The sequence below is a fragment of the Fulmarus glacialis genome, unplaced genomic scaffold, assembly GCF_000690835.1.
Source record: "Fulmarus glacialis isolate BGI_N327 unplaced genomic scaffold, ASM69083v1 scaffold14865, whole genome shotgun sequence".
NCBI classification, from domain to species: Eukaryota; Metazoa; Chordata; class Aves; order Procellariiformes; family Procellariidae; genus Fulmarus; species Fulmarus glacialis.
The window spans coordinates 41,924-54,189 of NW_009213752.1; the positions used below are offsets into that span (position 1 = coordinate 41,924).

At 47.9% G+C, this 12,266-nt stretch overlaps 1 protein-coding gene across 1 annotated transcript in view; it reads left to right on the forward strand.

The window, feature by feature from the left end:
- The window catches only part of UBE2R2 (ubiquitin-conjugating enzyme E2R 2), an 11,202-nt gene extending 2,242 nt beyond the window's left edge, over positions 1-8,960 (forward strand). Inside the window, exons 2-4 of the mRNA XM_009578294.1 lie at positions 2,011-2,108; positions 6,806-6,940; positions 8,392-8,960. Of these exons, the coding sequence (XP_009576589.1) occupies positions 2,011-2,108; positions 6,806-6,940; positions 8,392-8,611 (453 nt within the window). The 3' untranslated portion in view covers positions 8,612-8,960. The remainder of the gene's footprint in view (positions 1-2,010; positions 2,109-6,805; positions 6,941-8,391) is intronic.
- The last annotated feature ends 3,306 nt before the right edge of the window (positions 8,961-12,266 follow it).

Genomic DNA, 12,266 nt, shown 5'->3' on the forward strand with positions numbered 1-12,266 from the left:
TGACTAGTGATCCCTAAAACGTTGTGCTGATCTCATCAGGCCCCATGACACCTTTACCTTCCAGACTCTGTAATGCAGTGCTGCCCTGCTTGAATTTCCAAACGTGTAACATTGATTGTTGCAAGAGGGGAAACTTCTCACATTCTTGCTTCCCTCTATATTTTCTTATTGCCAAATATCTGCTGCTGACCTGATTGCTCGAGGAACTTCACCCAAGTGCTGTGATGCTTTCTCCTGGCCACCAGGACTGCATTCTCCCAGGAGATGGTTAAAGGAAAAACTGGGTGAACTCATGGGAATTATTTATGAGACCAAAATAGGCTGTGAACATAACCTAACATCAGTAAGGTTAACTTCATCTTAAAATGATACTAAAAAATATTTCTAGATTGCACAAGCCTGTTGGAGTCCTAAAAAGGAAACTGCCTTGTTATGGCAAACTGTTCCAGCAACATAAGTGCATGCTTGGGTATTCCACAGCTCCAGGTGCTACGTTGCTGTGCGTAGTTGTGTTCTTGACAAAAAACCTGCTTCAAAATGACGAGCATTTGCTAGATTAGCATACCTGGCAAGGTTAGTGAGCCGCTGAAATCTGGATACTGATCACAAGCCTCCAATGTTGAAGTAGGATCTCGTTTGGCTATAAAACAAATGTCATTTTTAATCAAGGCGAAATATTTGCGAGGCCCTTCAGGTGAGCTGCTGCTATCTGTAGCTGTGATCACTGGCTTGGGTTCAAAGGCACGGATGCTATCGCTGTGAGCAGTGCTGCTTTGTGCTCTGGCTGCTATATGTCGAGCAGTGTTGGAGGGTCCTCAGGATGTAGCTGAGACCTGGTGCATGGGGAGCTGCCAGCCTGCAGTCTCAAACAGAACTGATCCCCAGCTTCTCTCTCGTTCCTATCATCAACCTGAACCTTGGATCAGGGTGACCAGGGACAGCATGAGTGCTGCCCATCAGCTGAGGCTGTGCCACCTGAAGGTGTGGGACTGCCTCTTGGAACTTGTAAGTCATCCCAGCAGCCAGCTGCAAGAGGCAGCAAGCCAGCAGGGCCTGGAGAGGCCAATATCTGCTGGCTGGCCTTGGGCCCCGTCTGCACCTTCACCCCATCCTGCAGTAAGGCATTGGGACCCCATGAGTCCCTGGAGTCAATTTCAGTGGAGAGTATCAGCTGTGGTGAATACTGCTACAGCACTCCTACAAAGTAATCATGTCAAAGTGCTATTGCTGATGGAGAATTGGTTTTACAGGCTTCTTAAAGTGTTTATAAATGGTAGGCACTGTGGAGCTTTAAATCTATATTCAGGCTATAACACTGGTGAGTAAAACACAGATTGAGGATTACGTGGCTGTATGGCTTCCATATGCTGCCAAAATATTCTTCCTCTTGCATGCTGGAAGGGGTTTTCAGTGAAACCTTCAGAGAGTATCTCCTGATTTTTCACCTGATCTTTCAAACAGCTGTGTCCTAGGGGAGTGGCGTAAGCCTGCCCCGCACCATCTGTTCAACCTCCTTGTGTCCTGGGAGAAGCATTGTTTTGATACCTGCGCTAGTAGAGAGTGCTAAACCCTTCAATTCAAAAATTCCTGTAGCTAACTCAGCTACCGCTGGGAACAAAAAATTTTTTTAACCCTACTTTGGGTCTCCTGTGACTAAAGCTCACTTCTGTCACTGTGACAGTACTTGCTATCTGGAGACCGATTTAGTTTTATGTGACTTATTACTATTTTTGCTTGCTTTGCTACATTCTTTAAAGCTCTTGACTTCGGACTGTTTTGTACCAATTTGCAGACTAACTCTGTTTAGCAAGGTAAACTTTTGAACATATACGTAGAGTACATACAGTAGACCCAGGAAGAATTGAGAACAGTTTCCAGTTCTTGCATATTTTTACTGGGACTTGAGGTGTTCATATCAACAAGGTTAAAGTGCTCGGAACATAGCCAGAGTGGTGGACTTGAGCTGTCACACCTCTACTTCTATTCTCAGTTTTTGTTTCTGTCTTGCAGAATGGAGATGTATGTATTTCAATTCTTCACCCACCTGTAGATGACCCACAAAGTGGAGAGCTGCCATCCGAGAGGTGGAACCCTACCCAAAATGTCAGGTAACAGTGTGAATCCATGATGCACAGCAGTGACCTCAAAGGCCTGTCATCTCTCTCCAAGACTAAGGCCTGTGTTAGGAGAGATTTGGAAGGGATTTTAAGACTTTGGGGGTATTAGGGCTTGAATTGGGTGGGAACCAGACTTACCAAGCTGTCTAAAGATACTGGAGTGCTGTGTGTCCTGATGCTGGGCTAACAATGTGGAGACGTCTGTCCTGTTCACAGGGTTTCATGCTCTTAAAGCAAATTATCTCAAATGTTCTACCATTTCCCAATCCATCTTATCCTACACTTGAGTTTTTCAAACTCCTTCAAGATACCACTAGTGGAAAAGAACATTTTTGAGTATTCAGGCCCATTCAGGTAGGCATAATCCTACCTACTGTTTGCCTTCCAGTACTTGTCTCTGTCTCCTGTCCTGCAGCGTGGTATCTTGAGCAGTTAGGTAGTTTTCTTCCTGCCAAAAAAAGAAAGGATCACTAAGTACCAGAGGCATTCAAGGCTAACCTGTCCATTTTTTTGAAACAACAGCTGAATTGCATTCTCATTACAAGACACTGCCAATAAAGAACTGATAAAACTCTTACCAAGTAGCAGCTCACTGACCTGTGCAGCTGGAGTAGTGAGTGACGTAGCGGAAAAACCTTAAAGTAAGGCACTTCCTGTTCTAGCTTCTTATTTGGATAGTGAATCAGATTAAAGTTAAAATAATTGCCTCTAGATTTTTAGCATATCGTATGGGAATTATGCTTGCTTTCAGAGTGATTTATTAGATGTTGGTTCCCCAACTTGAAATCTTGATAAACCCAGCTAGGGATCTCGGCACACCTGAGGGAGTGCAGTGATTTGAAAAGAGTTGTCTGATAGTTTGACTCAGCTTTCATCTAACTTGGCTTCATGAAATTAATTTGAAAAGAGCCTTTGTCAAAACAAAGATCTAGCAAGGGGGATTTATTGGATTCTTGACCCTTGGAATAGGATTGTAACACACACTCTGCAAAGTGCTGAACTAGAGCTAATGTGGCAGGAGACCAGGAGTTGTAGCAGTCAGCAAATTATAACAACTGATGTTCCTCCTGGAGCATGCTACTTCAAGGTTAAAAAGGCTCAAGAGAAATGGTGTGTCTTAGCTGTGTAAAGTCATGAAGGGTTGGGACTCTGACTTTCTGAGCTTGAGGTAAACATTATCTATCCATCTGTACCAAGTACAAGTGAGTATGAAGCAACCTCTCATAAAGTTCTGGTTCAGATTTTTAAAAAAAGGAAAAAAGCTATCTATTGCTAAGTTATGTTCATCTGTCTCTCTGTTCACATGGCTGTTAAACTGTTTTTTCATAATCTGATATGGTTAGGACTAGGTGACAAGCCTCAACTCATACTTAGGAAACAGCTTTGGTCATTAATTACTTGTATCACATGCACATTTTGAGTATTTCATTATATACAACCCAACATGAAACTTCTCATGATTCTAGTTCTCTGATTTCTGCTCTCCCTTACCACGGTTCAGTTTTTGGTGCTTATTCTCTTGGAACGTGTTGGGCTTAAGGGTGACATTTGTGGGGAAAACATTCCTCAGCTGTATCAGCAAACGGAAATAAAACTTGTCCTTAACTGCTAGCCTGCTACAGCATCACCCGTTGGGCTAAGTGCCGATAGAAATCCATCCTGCTGGGGTCCCATCTGGCTTTGCAAGGCTCGAGAGTGTCAGACAGGAGGCAGCAGGGCTGAAGGTGTGGGAGGGGAGCATGCTTGTATTGAGCTGGATGCATAACCTAGGGCTTCTCTTCAGCTGCTGAATTTTGTAAATCCTGCTGAGTATTGACTGTTTACTACAGATGACTGTGGTTGAAGTGTCTGGAGGGGGGAATGTCATTTGAGAGCACGTGTGCTTCCACCTCTAACGGTGTCAAGCATGCTCATTAATTTGTTTTAAACACAGTCAATATGGACTTCCCATCAGGCGGGCATAAGTAAATATGGCAAACATCCAGCAAGATGTGAAGGATCTGTGTGGCAGAGAATACTGCTGTTCTTGTGTCCCGAGTCCCATAAAGCTGAGGAAACGGTGGCAGGGCTTAGAGTTCAGGTTCCTCGATCATTTTAGTTGCCCTTCTCTGTATCTCCCTCATCTCCCCTCTGTCCTTTGAGATGCACAGGCCAGAACTGAGCACAATATTCAAAATACTGGTACATCTGTAGATGGTGATGCCCTGTCTCACTATTGCTTTGTTTCCTGAGGAGGCCCATTTTTATTGGCTTTTTTGGCTGCCTAAGATCTGGATAGTTTCTGCAACCAGCTTAATGCACTAACATGACTGTCAGTACAACCTAAGCCAAAACTTTACACTGGAGAGCAAAAATGTGCTAGGACAAATCTATACCTGCCTCTGAAGGTGGCTCTGAGAGGCTACAATATGGATAGCAGCTGGAACAAAAAAAACCACGCCCTTTTTCAACAAGGTATATAACAGGATGTGCTGGTTGGGAGCCCCAGCCTGACTACATAATGTCTGTTTTGGATGAAATTCATCTGTGTCTGAGCCTTCTGTTAACACATGGAGAGAAAAAGGCACTTGACAGGTCTGTTTCCTTGAGCCTCTGCTGGCTGCTCTCCCCTGCTGGTAAAGGAATGCAGAGGGACTCTCTGAAGACAACAGTGCTGTAAACACTTAAAACAGCTCACTGTTCCCCAGAATGGGGTGGGGGGGTGTAAGAAAGCAGAAGGCAGGCTTGAAATCCCCACTCTTCATGCAATCAACTTGCATGAAACAACGTTCTAGGACAACCTCGCCTGAGAAACAGATCCCTGACAATATTGCAGAGGGTCAGTCTGTATCCAGTCTGGTGCAGTTTGTCTCTGATGCTGAGGATGTTTTTAGTCCCATGTGCTTGAACTTTTTTTGTGGTTTTAGTCCTGTCAGATCCCTGCTGGGATCCCTTTCTGTTACTGTACCTTGTTCACCTTGTTTACCCACAGTAGCAGGGTTTGAGTCAGAGCAGACTGTCCAGCTCTTAAGGTATCAGCAGTGATGGAGCTGATCTAACGTGCTGGGAATGAAGAGTGTAGAGAGCCTCACCTCTCATAGACAGTTGCCTTGGTGTATTTAAGGAGCTTTGCAGTGACTTTGGAGTCTGGGGCACTGCAGTGGAAATCGGCTTCTCCTCACTTTGTTGATGGAAGTGTGGTAGAGCAGATGCTAAATCCAGACATGAATTCCTGTCCTTGGCCTTCCCTAGACTTTGCTTGCTCTACAGTAAAGCTGCTGCAATGATGCTGGAGCTGACATGCTGGCTTTACAGCCTGTTTGCTGAGAATCAAAGGCTTTTAAATGAATTCTTGAGGTGAAGTAGAAGACAGTGTCTCTTCTGCCCATCATTCCAGTCTGACCAGATAGTTTTTTCCAGAGCTGCTCTTCTCTTTTCCTACTGATTTATTTGGAAAATAAATTGTATAAGACTCTCCTGATAGCTGTGCTGAACAGTCTGGCGAGACACAAGTGTTTAGTTTCAAAACCTTTCAAGACACGCGGCATCCAAATGACCAAGCATTTCCTGGAATTGTGTCCCAGATATATGATCTGGTAGATGTGCTCAGCATGCGCTGCTCTGAATGTGCTCCTAAATCAATGCAAGTACAGCTGGGGCTGTAGTCTCCTTTAATCAAGTTCTGCAAAGCAGTTGCTACGTACTGCTGTATTTCAAGACTTATTCGTTGTCTCTTGTTCTTCCCTTCCATTTAAATCGAAAGCTGTTGCCAGCAGGACCACCCCGGACACATGAAGCTATTGCGGTGGTATCTACAGCCAGGTGGCTGGGGGTGTAGAGCTGCCTATGTGACTCGGTGTTGAGTTTTGTGCTGGTTGTGCCACTGTGTGAGGAGCGAAGGGCTGAATCTCTGAAGTGCAAAGGGTTGTAGGAAATGCAGGAGAAGGGTCCAGGGGAGGGAGGTGGTGGTTGCCCCTGGTAAATGCCAGCAGAGCAGGGCAGCTAGCAGCTCTGTGCTGCTGCTGCTAGAAATCTGTCTGCTGGGGGTTATGTGACTGGCTCATGCTGGCTTTGCTGAGTACCAGCAGCTGAATCCTGCTGGGCCCTTGGCGGTTTGCCTGGGTATTGAAAAACATCTGTGCTGTCTTTCCCTTGCCCAGCTCGTGTACTGTTAGAGCAGCCTTAGCTGTGCATGGAGTGAGGAGAGGAGAGACCTGGGCACAGCTCTAACCTCCTGACAGCCAGTGGGGCAGGGAAGGCAATGCAGCCTGGTCTCATAGTCTTGGGTTGTCCTCCCTATGCAGGGGGCAGGTGGGGAGCCTGGCTTCCTGCTGGGATGCCAAGTATCACCAGCAGTAGGTTCACCAAGCAGGTTTCCAGCCCCGCACCATCCATGGGTGGTGTGGACAAGCTGAATTCAGGTCTGATCTGAGCTTTAGCTGCCACCCCTTCACAAGCATGTGCACAGATGTGATAATCTATAGTCAGATTAGGTCCTTGAGGTTTGTATTGTGTCGCCTTCCCTAGGCTAATGGCTAGGGTCTGAAGTTCATAAATATCTGCTCTCACTTCAACTATTATCCTTAACTATCCTTAGCTTAAGCTTTGACTTTAAACAAGTTTCTGGTGCATCATGTAAAGAAGTCGTCAGCATCCAGAATCTGTGAATGCGTTAGCTCTGACTCTGCTGTTGTGGTTACCTTTTTCAGGACTATCTTGCTGAGTGTAATCTCTTTGCTTAATGAGCCCAACACATTCTCTCCTGCCAATGTGGATGCGTCAGTCATGTTCAGGAAATGGAGGGACAGTAAAGGAAAAGACAAGGAGTATGCTGAAATCATAAGGTAAGTTTTGCCATATGTGATGCTGTGCTACCAGCCTCCTGCTCTGAATCCTATAAAACAGACTGCTTGCGAAATTTGCTGAAACCAGCTTCTCGCTGTGGTTGCTTCTTTGGAAATGAATTTTACTGTTTTATTCCAAGTCCATGCTTCTGGTCCCTCTAGGTTTTTCAGCACACAGAAGCAGTGCAAACTTCTGGAGCAGGAGGACTGGGCTGATCTGTCTTTAAATTGTTCTTTTTTCAGACTAATCTGGCATGATGCTCTGCAAAACCTATTGGCTGCTTGTAAATCCCAGTCGAAGTCCCCGCTTGCGTTTGAGCACTGCCTGCATTGCTTGGGATGTGATTCAAACTGACTGCATCCTACTAATTCTGTGCTTAATGCGCTCATGAATCATAATCTTGTCCCTCCAATTCGAAGGAATATCAGTAGGATTTGGCAAGCGTTTGCAAAGCTGGGTTTGATTAGCTGGAAGCACTGTTCAGTCTTGACTGTCCTTTGCTCAGAAGTTCATGGTTCATCAGGTGCTGCAGGGAGATGATGTAAACTTGAGCCAGGGTTGCTGTAGAGCAGCGGATGGGCAACCCGTACTGCAGGGGGACCGCTGTCACGCTTGGCTGGTGAAAGACCACATCTGCATTGACTCTGCTAGCTGGGCGTGCAGGATATACCCCTGGTTGGAGCTACGCAGGGCAGTCGGTCTGTGCAAAGAGCCTTGCTGGGAGGTTGTCTTAGTCCTCTCCGGCTCCCTTGGCTTCAGCGAAGCTGGATGTGCTCCATAAACAGCATGGCAGACTGACGAGCAGGCAGGTGGGGGTGAAGGGACAGGCTGCCATCTGCTCCTCTCCCTGCTGAGAGGCAGCACGGGCCAGCAACAGTTCACAGCGTGAGTGCTGCCGGGAGGCGGCAGCCAGAGCCTGTCCTGGGGTGATGGGAAACACTTGTCTCCTGCCAGCCCCAGGCAGCCACCGGGGTTACAGCTGTGTCTTGGGGTGCAGCATCGTGCTCCGACTGCTCTTACCTTCCGATGGGAGCTCAGAGCTGCAAAATGCTTGTGGGATTTGCAGTTTTGAGCATGCTGGGGTAGAGTCATCAGTGGTGGAGTCAAGTCATTTTAAGAAATCCCTGACCATTTCTTCTGTGGCAAATGTAATGAAATTTGCTCTGAGCTCTGGCAGGTCTCTAATGTGGAGTCCTGTAGAATAACTGATTTCATATGTTGCTGAGAGCGTGTGTGCTGCAAACATCCTTGGAGTGCTCCCAAGCCCAGGGCTGCAGGAACTAAATCTGTTTCTAGTGCTGCTTGTGGTGCTTCAGTGACATCAGCTCCCCTGACTCTGAGCTGCCGGGAGGGCTGGGCTGGGGCTGGGGCTGGCCGGGAGGTGGGGAGTTGAGTCACGCTGCCGCTGGCGCAGGGCCCTGCTCACGTTGCTGTGTCCTCATCCCCGCAGGAAACAGGTTTTGGCTACCAAAGCTGAGGCAGAGAAGGATGGCGTGAAGGTCCCTACTACACTGGCAGAGTACTGCATCAAAACTAAAGTGCCTTCCAATGACAACAGTTCAGATTTGCTTTACGACGACTTGTATGATGACGACATTGATGACGAAGATGAGGAGGAGGAGGATGCCGACTGTTACGATGACGATGATTCTGGCAACGAGGAGTCGTGACCTGCTCCCTCTATGCCCCTGTACTGCCCTGCCGACTCAGGCCAGAAGGGAGCAGCGGTAACCTAGCAGCAGTCCAGCAAAAAAGTGTGGGGGGGGGATCAAAAAAAACTTTGTCTCCTGCTGTCTCCTGTTGTATGGATCTGTTTGCTCCTTTTTTATGGACCTCTTAGAGACCCTCCACAGAATGTCTGAATTCTTGCATTCTTAACCCTTTCATCACTGTATTATGATTTCTTTTTAAAAAAGAAACTCCCCTTTTCACTTCTACGAAACGCTCACAGCGAAACAGGTTTGCTCGCGTTTAGATTCTTGAATTAAATACAGTCTTGCATTGAGATGTTTTAATGTATTTAAAGCTGGAACAAACCCATTGGAAGCTGGGTTTTTGGGAGCTCAAGTGCTGCATTTACTGGGAAGGAAAAAAAAATCCACACAAAGCAAATTGCCAAGGTTTAGCTGCTCCATTTACAATAATAGCGTGTGTACATTCGTTTAGCCTTGTGGTGGTGGCTTTTCCTTTATGAGGTGTGGGGCGGAGAGTGTAAAGCTACTGTGTGTTGAGCTTGATGGGATGTCACTGAAAGGTACAGTATTCCTTTTCAGCCTGCTCAAGTTAGGAAATAGCTGGCCCCTGGAGCCCCAGAGGGCATAGTCAGCTTTGTCTCTGAAAAAGGCTTGTGATATGAACCCTAAAATAAACACTTAACACTTCATGTCTGTACAACTGAGCCCTGGGTTGCTATTTATTTTTTTTTTTTCCAGACTAGGTTGGGGTTGAAAAAGTTCAGTTTAGCCATGCTGCTGAGATCTGCTGCCAGCTGACCCTCTCCAGCGGGAGGAGAACAGATGTGCATCCCGCTGCCCAGCAGGCCAGCATTCATCCTGAACTTCTTTTTGGCAGTGGGAGAGACCGATAGCCTCCTGCCCCATGCTTGCTAGCAGCCCTTGCTTCCTGCAGCCCAAATCCACTGCTGGCCTGAGCCTTCTTTCTGTTGCTTATGTAGGTCATGTGTTGGTAAATGCAGCTCTGCTGCAGCCCTGCGGGGTCGGCAGAAGTCAAAGCTCCCTTTGGTGCCTGCGTGGGGTGGCCAGGCTGTCCCTGTGCCCACAGTGGCTGATGTGGCTGGGGCACGGGGCAGAGGGGATGCATGTGTGCTGGGCTCTCCCCTGGCTGGCTGGGGCACGGGTGAGTGTGTGCAGCCCCACAGGAGAGGGGTACACAGTGCTTTCAGGCTGGAAGAGAAGGCCAGGGATGGGGTTTGACAGGCTATTTAACAGCATGCTTCAGTGGGTGCACTGAGTTTGGCCTTCTGCATGTTTTTGGGAGCTCTTGGCAGAGCTTAGGGCCCTCCCGTGTGGGCAGGGGGGGATCCTGCATGCTCGTCTCTGCAGAACCCTCTTCCTCTGTCCCTCAGCACCCTTGTTCTGTTGCAGTGTGCTCTTCTTGTTCGGCTGTGGTGCAGTGGCCTGAATTCACCTTTCGCATGATCCCTTCATCAGCAGCCATCCCTGCCCTCCTGCGCTGAGCCCTGGCACCTCCAGGAGGAGATCTGAGGTGCTGGCCCGGCTTGGGCGAGACCCTCCGTTCCCACAGGTACAGAGGCAGTTACCCTGATAAGAGCTGTGGGCTCGGGCATTTGTCTATGCCTCCCCTTCCTATCTCAGGGTTTTCAATGGTGTGTCACCAGCTGTGGTCCCTTGAGGGGTGCTTTGGTGGGAGTAAACTTTGTTCTGCCATCAGCTTGGTGGCTGTGTCCCAGGGCGAGGAGCGGAATGAGAGTGAGCAAGCTCAAAGCGTGGTGCCTGGAGGGAGAGGAGGAGAAGGCAGCCCTTGGGGAGGGGAGGAAGGCTCTGTTTGAAGTGAGCAAGGCAGATGTGTTTTCAAACTGTTGCTTAGCTGGGACTTGCTGCGGCAGGGACAGTCCCTGCTCCTCTGCCCCAGGGTGTGCTGGCGGTGCATCCCTCTGCCCCCTGCAGAGTAAAGGCAGCCCAGGTGGTGATACCTTGTCCCCCAGTGCTCCCTGTGACGTCTGCCCTCCTGCTTGCATGTTACCTGGGGGGGCAGCTGGACCCCTCCCGAACGGTCCCACGTGGGCTGCTTCAGCCCGTCCTTCCAGCAAGGACTGACTTGGCCCCTGGTGCTTTTTGGAGCCGGCAGCATGGCTCCCCGGCATCTAGTGATGGTGTGGGGCACCCCCAGGCTCGCTCCAGCCCTGCGAGAGCAGCGCCAGTGTTGGCAGATGGGCCCCTGGGCCTCCTGGCTGCAGGACTGGTCTTGGGGCTGCACCGGGACAGGGACACCAACCTCCAGCTTTTTGGGGGGCTGTTGCGGGGTGAAGGAGCAGAGTATGGCAACGCTGGCTGTGCTGATGACTTGGTTTGAAATGAGGATACTGCATCTTTCAGGATTTCCCTTGTACTTTTGACCGTCTTCACTGTATACTCTCCAGTGACTTGTATTTTCAAGCTTGGTGTTGTAAGATGCATTATCATGACTCTTCTGTTACCCTTTTTTAAAGACAAAAAGCAACCTATTTTGAGAGCTCCTACATTAACCAGACTAATTTCTCTTCCCCATTGTCCCGTGCAGTGTCATTGCTTGTTGACTTGCTGGTTTCCTTTTTTTTGAGATACAAACTGAAGTATGAGGGTTTTTTTGAAACTATTTAAGAGATTGCGGAAAAATGTTTACCTGATCTGTGTATTCTGGTTTTTTCTTAACCTTTTTCTCCTGTCTCAGCCAATATTAGCGTTTACATTTGCAAGTACAAGCCCCTTCAAATGCAGTTTTCAACCATTCTGAAACCAGCAGGGTACACTAGATTTCTTAGTAGTTTTCTTAGCTGAAATCCCAGATGTTTTCCTTTTTTTCTTCAGTATAATTTACCAGAAAGAATTAACTGATGCATTTTTGTGTTGTCTTACCCTTCAGTAGTTATATTTTGTCTTTTCTGCACATCTGTCTACTAATAAAAATGTGAAATGAAAATATCCCTGTACTGTTACTTCCCTGTTAATTGAGCCAATTTATTTGCATGGGTTACTTAAAGCTTTGAATAACAGCTATTTAGAAGCTCAGCACTGCTCCAGTATCGATGCCTACACATAAATATCTATAAGGTTATCAGAAAAGAAAGCTGCTGTTTGAACCCAAGACTAAAGAACAAACTGATTTAGAGAAGTACTTTGGCAAAAGGCCATGGGCTTTGCTGTTAAATTTAGTCTTCCTAAGTCAGGATGGGGGAGACCAGCAGGAGGGTGGTTCGTGGTCTTGTATGACTGCAGCAGGGACGCAGGACTTGGGGCAAAGCTGTTGCTGCCAGGGGCTGGGGTGCTGCTGGTGGCCGGTTCCCTGGCAGGCAGGAGCACAGCGCTCCTGAAATGGTCAGACAAGGCAGCGGGGGAGCTTGCTTGCTGGGGCAGGGGCTCTGACCTCAGGCAGAAGGCTGGCACAGGAATTGAGGTCATCGCTGCCAACCCTTCAGGGTGCTTGCCCTGCCTGGCCCATGCTGTTCCCTGCAAGCTCAAGAGTGAAGTTTGTTTTTGCAGTGCCTCACTGCTGCAGTGAAGTTAAAATTAGCAGGGGAAGCAGAGAGGAGCTGCACTTGCTGCACTTGGCATCGTTTGTAGTGCAGCAGCTGCTGTGTCAAATGTG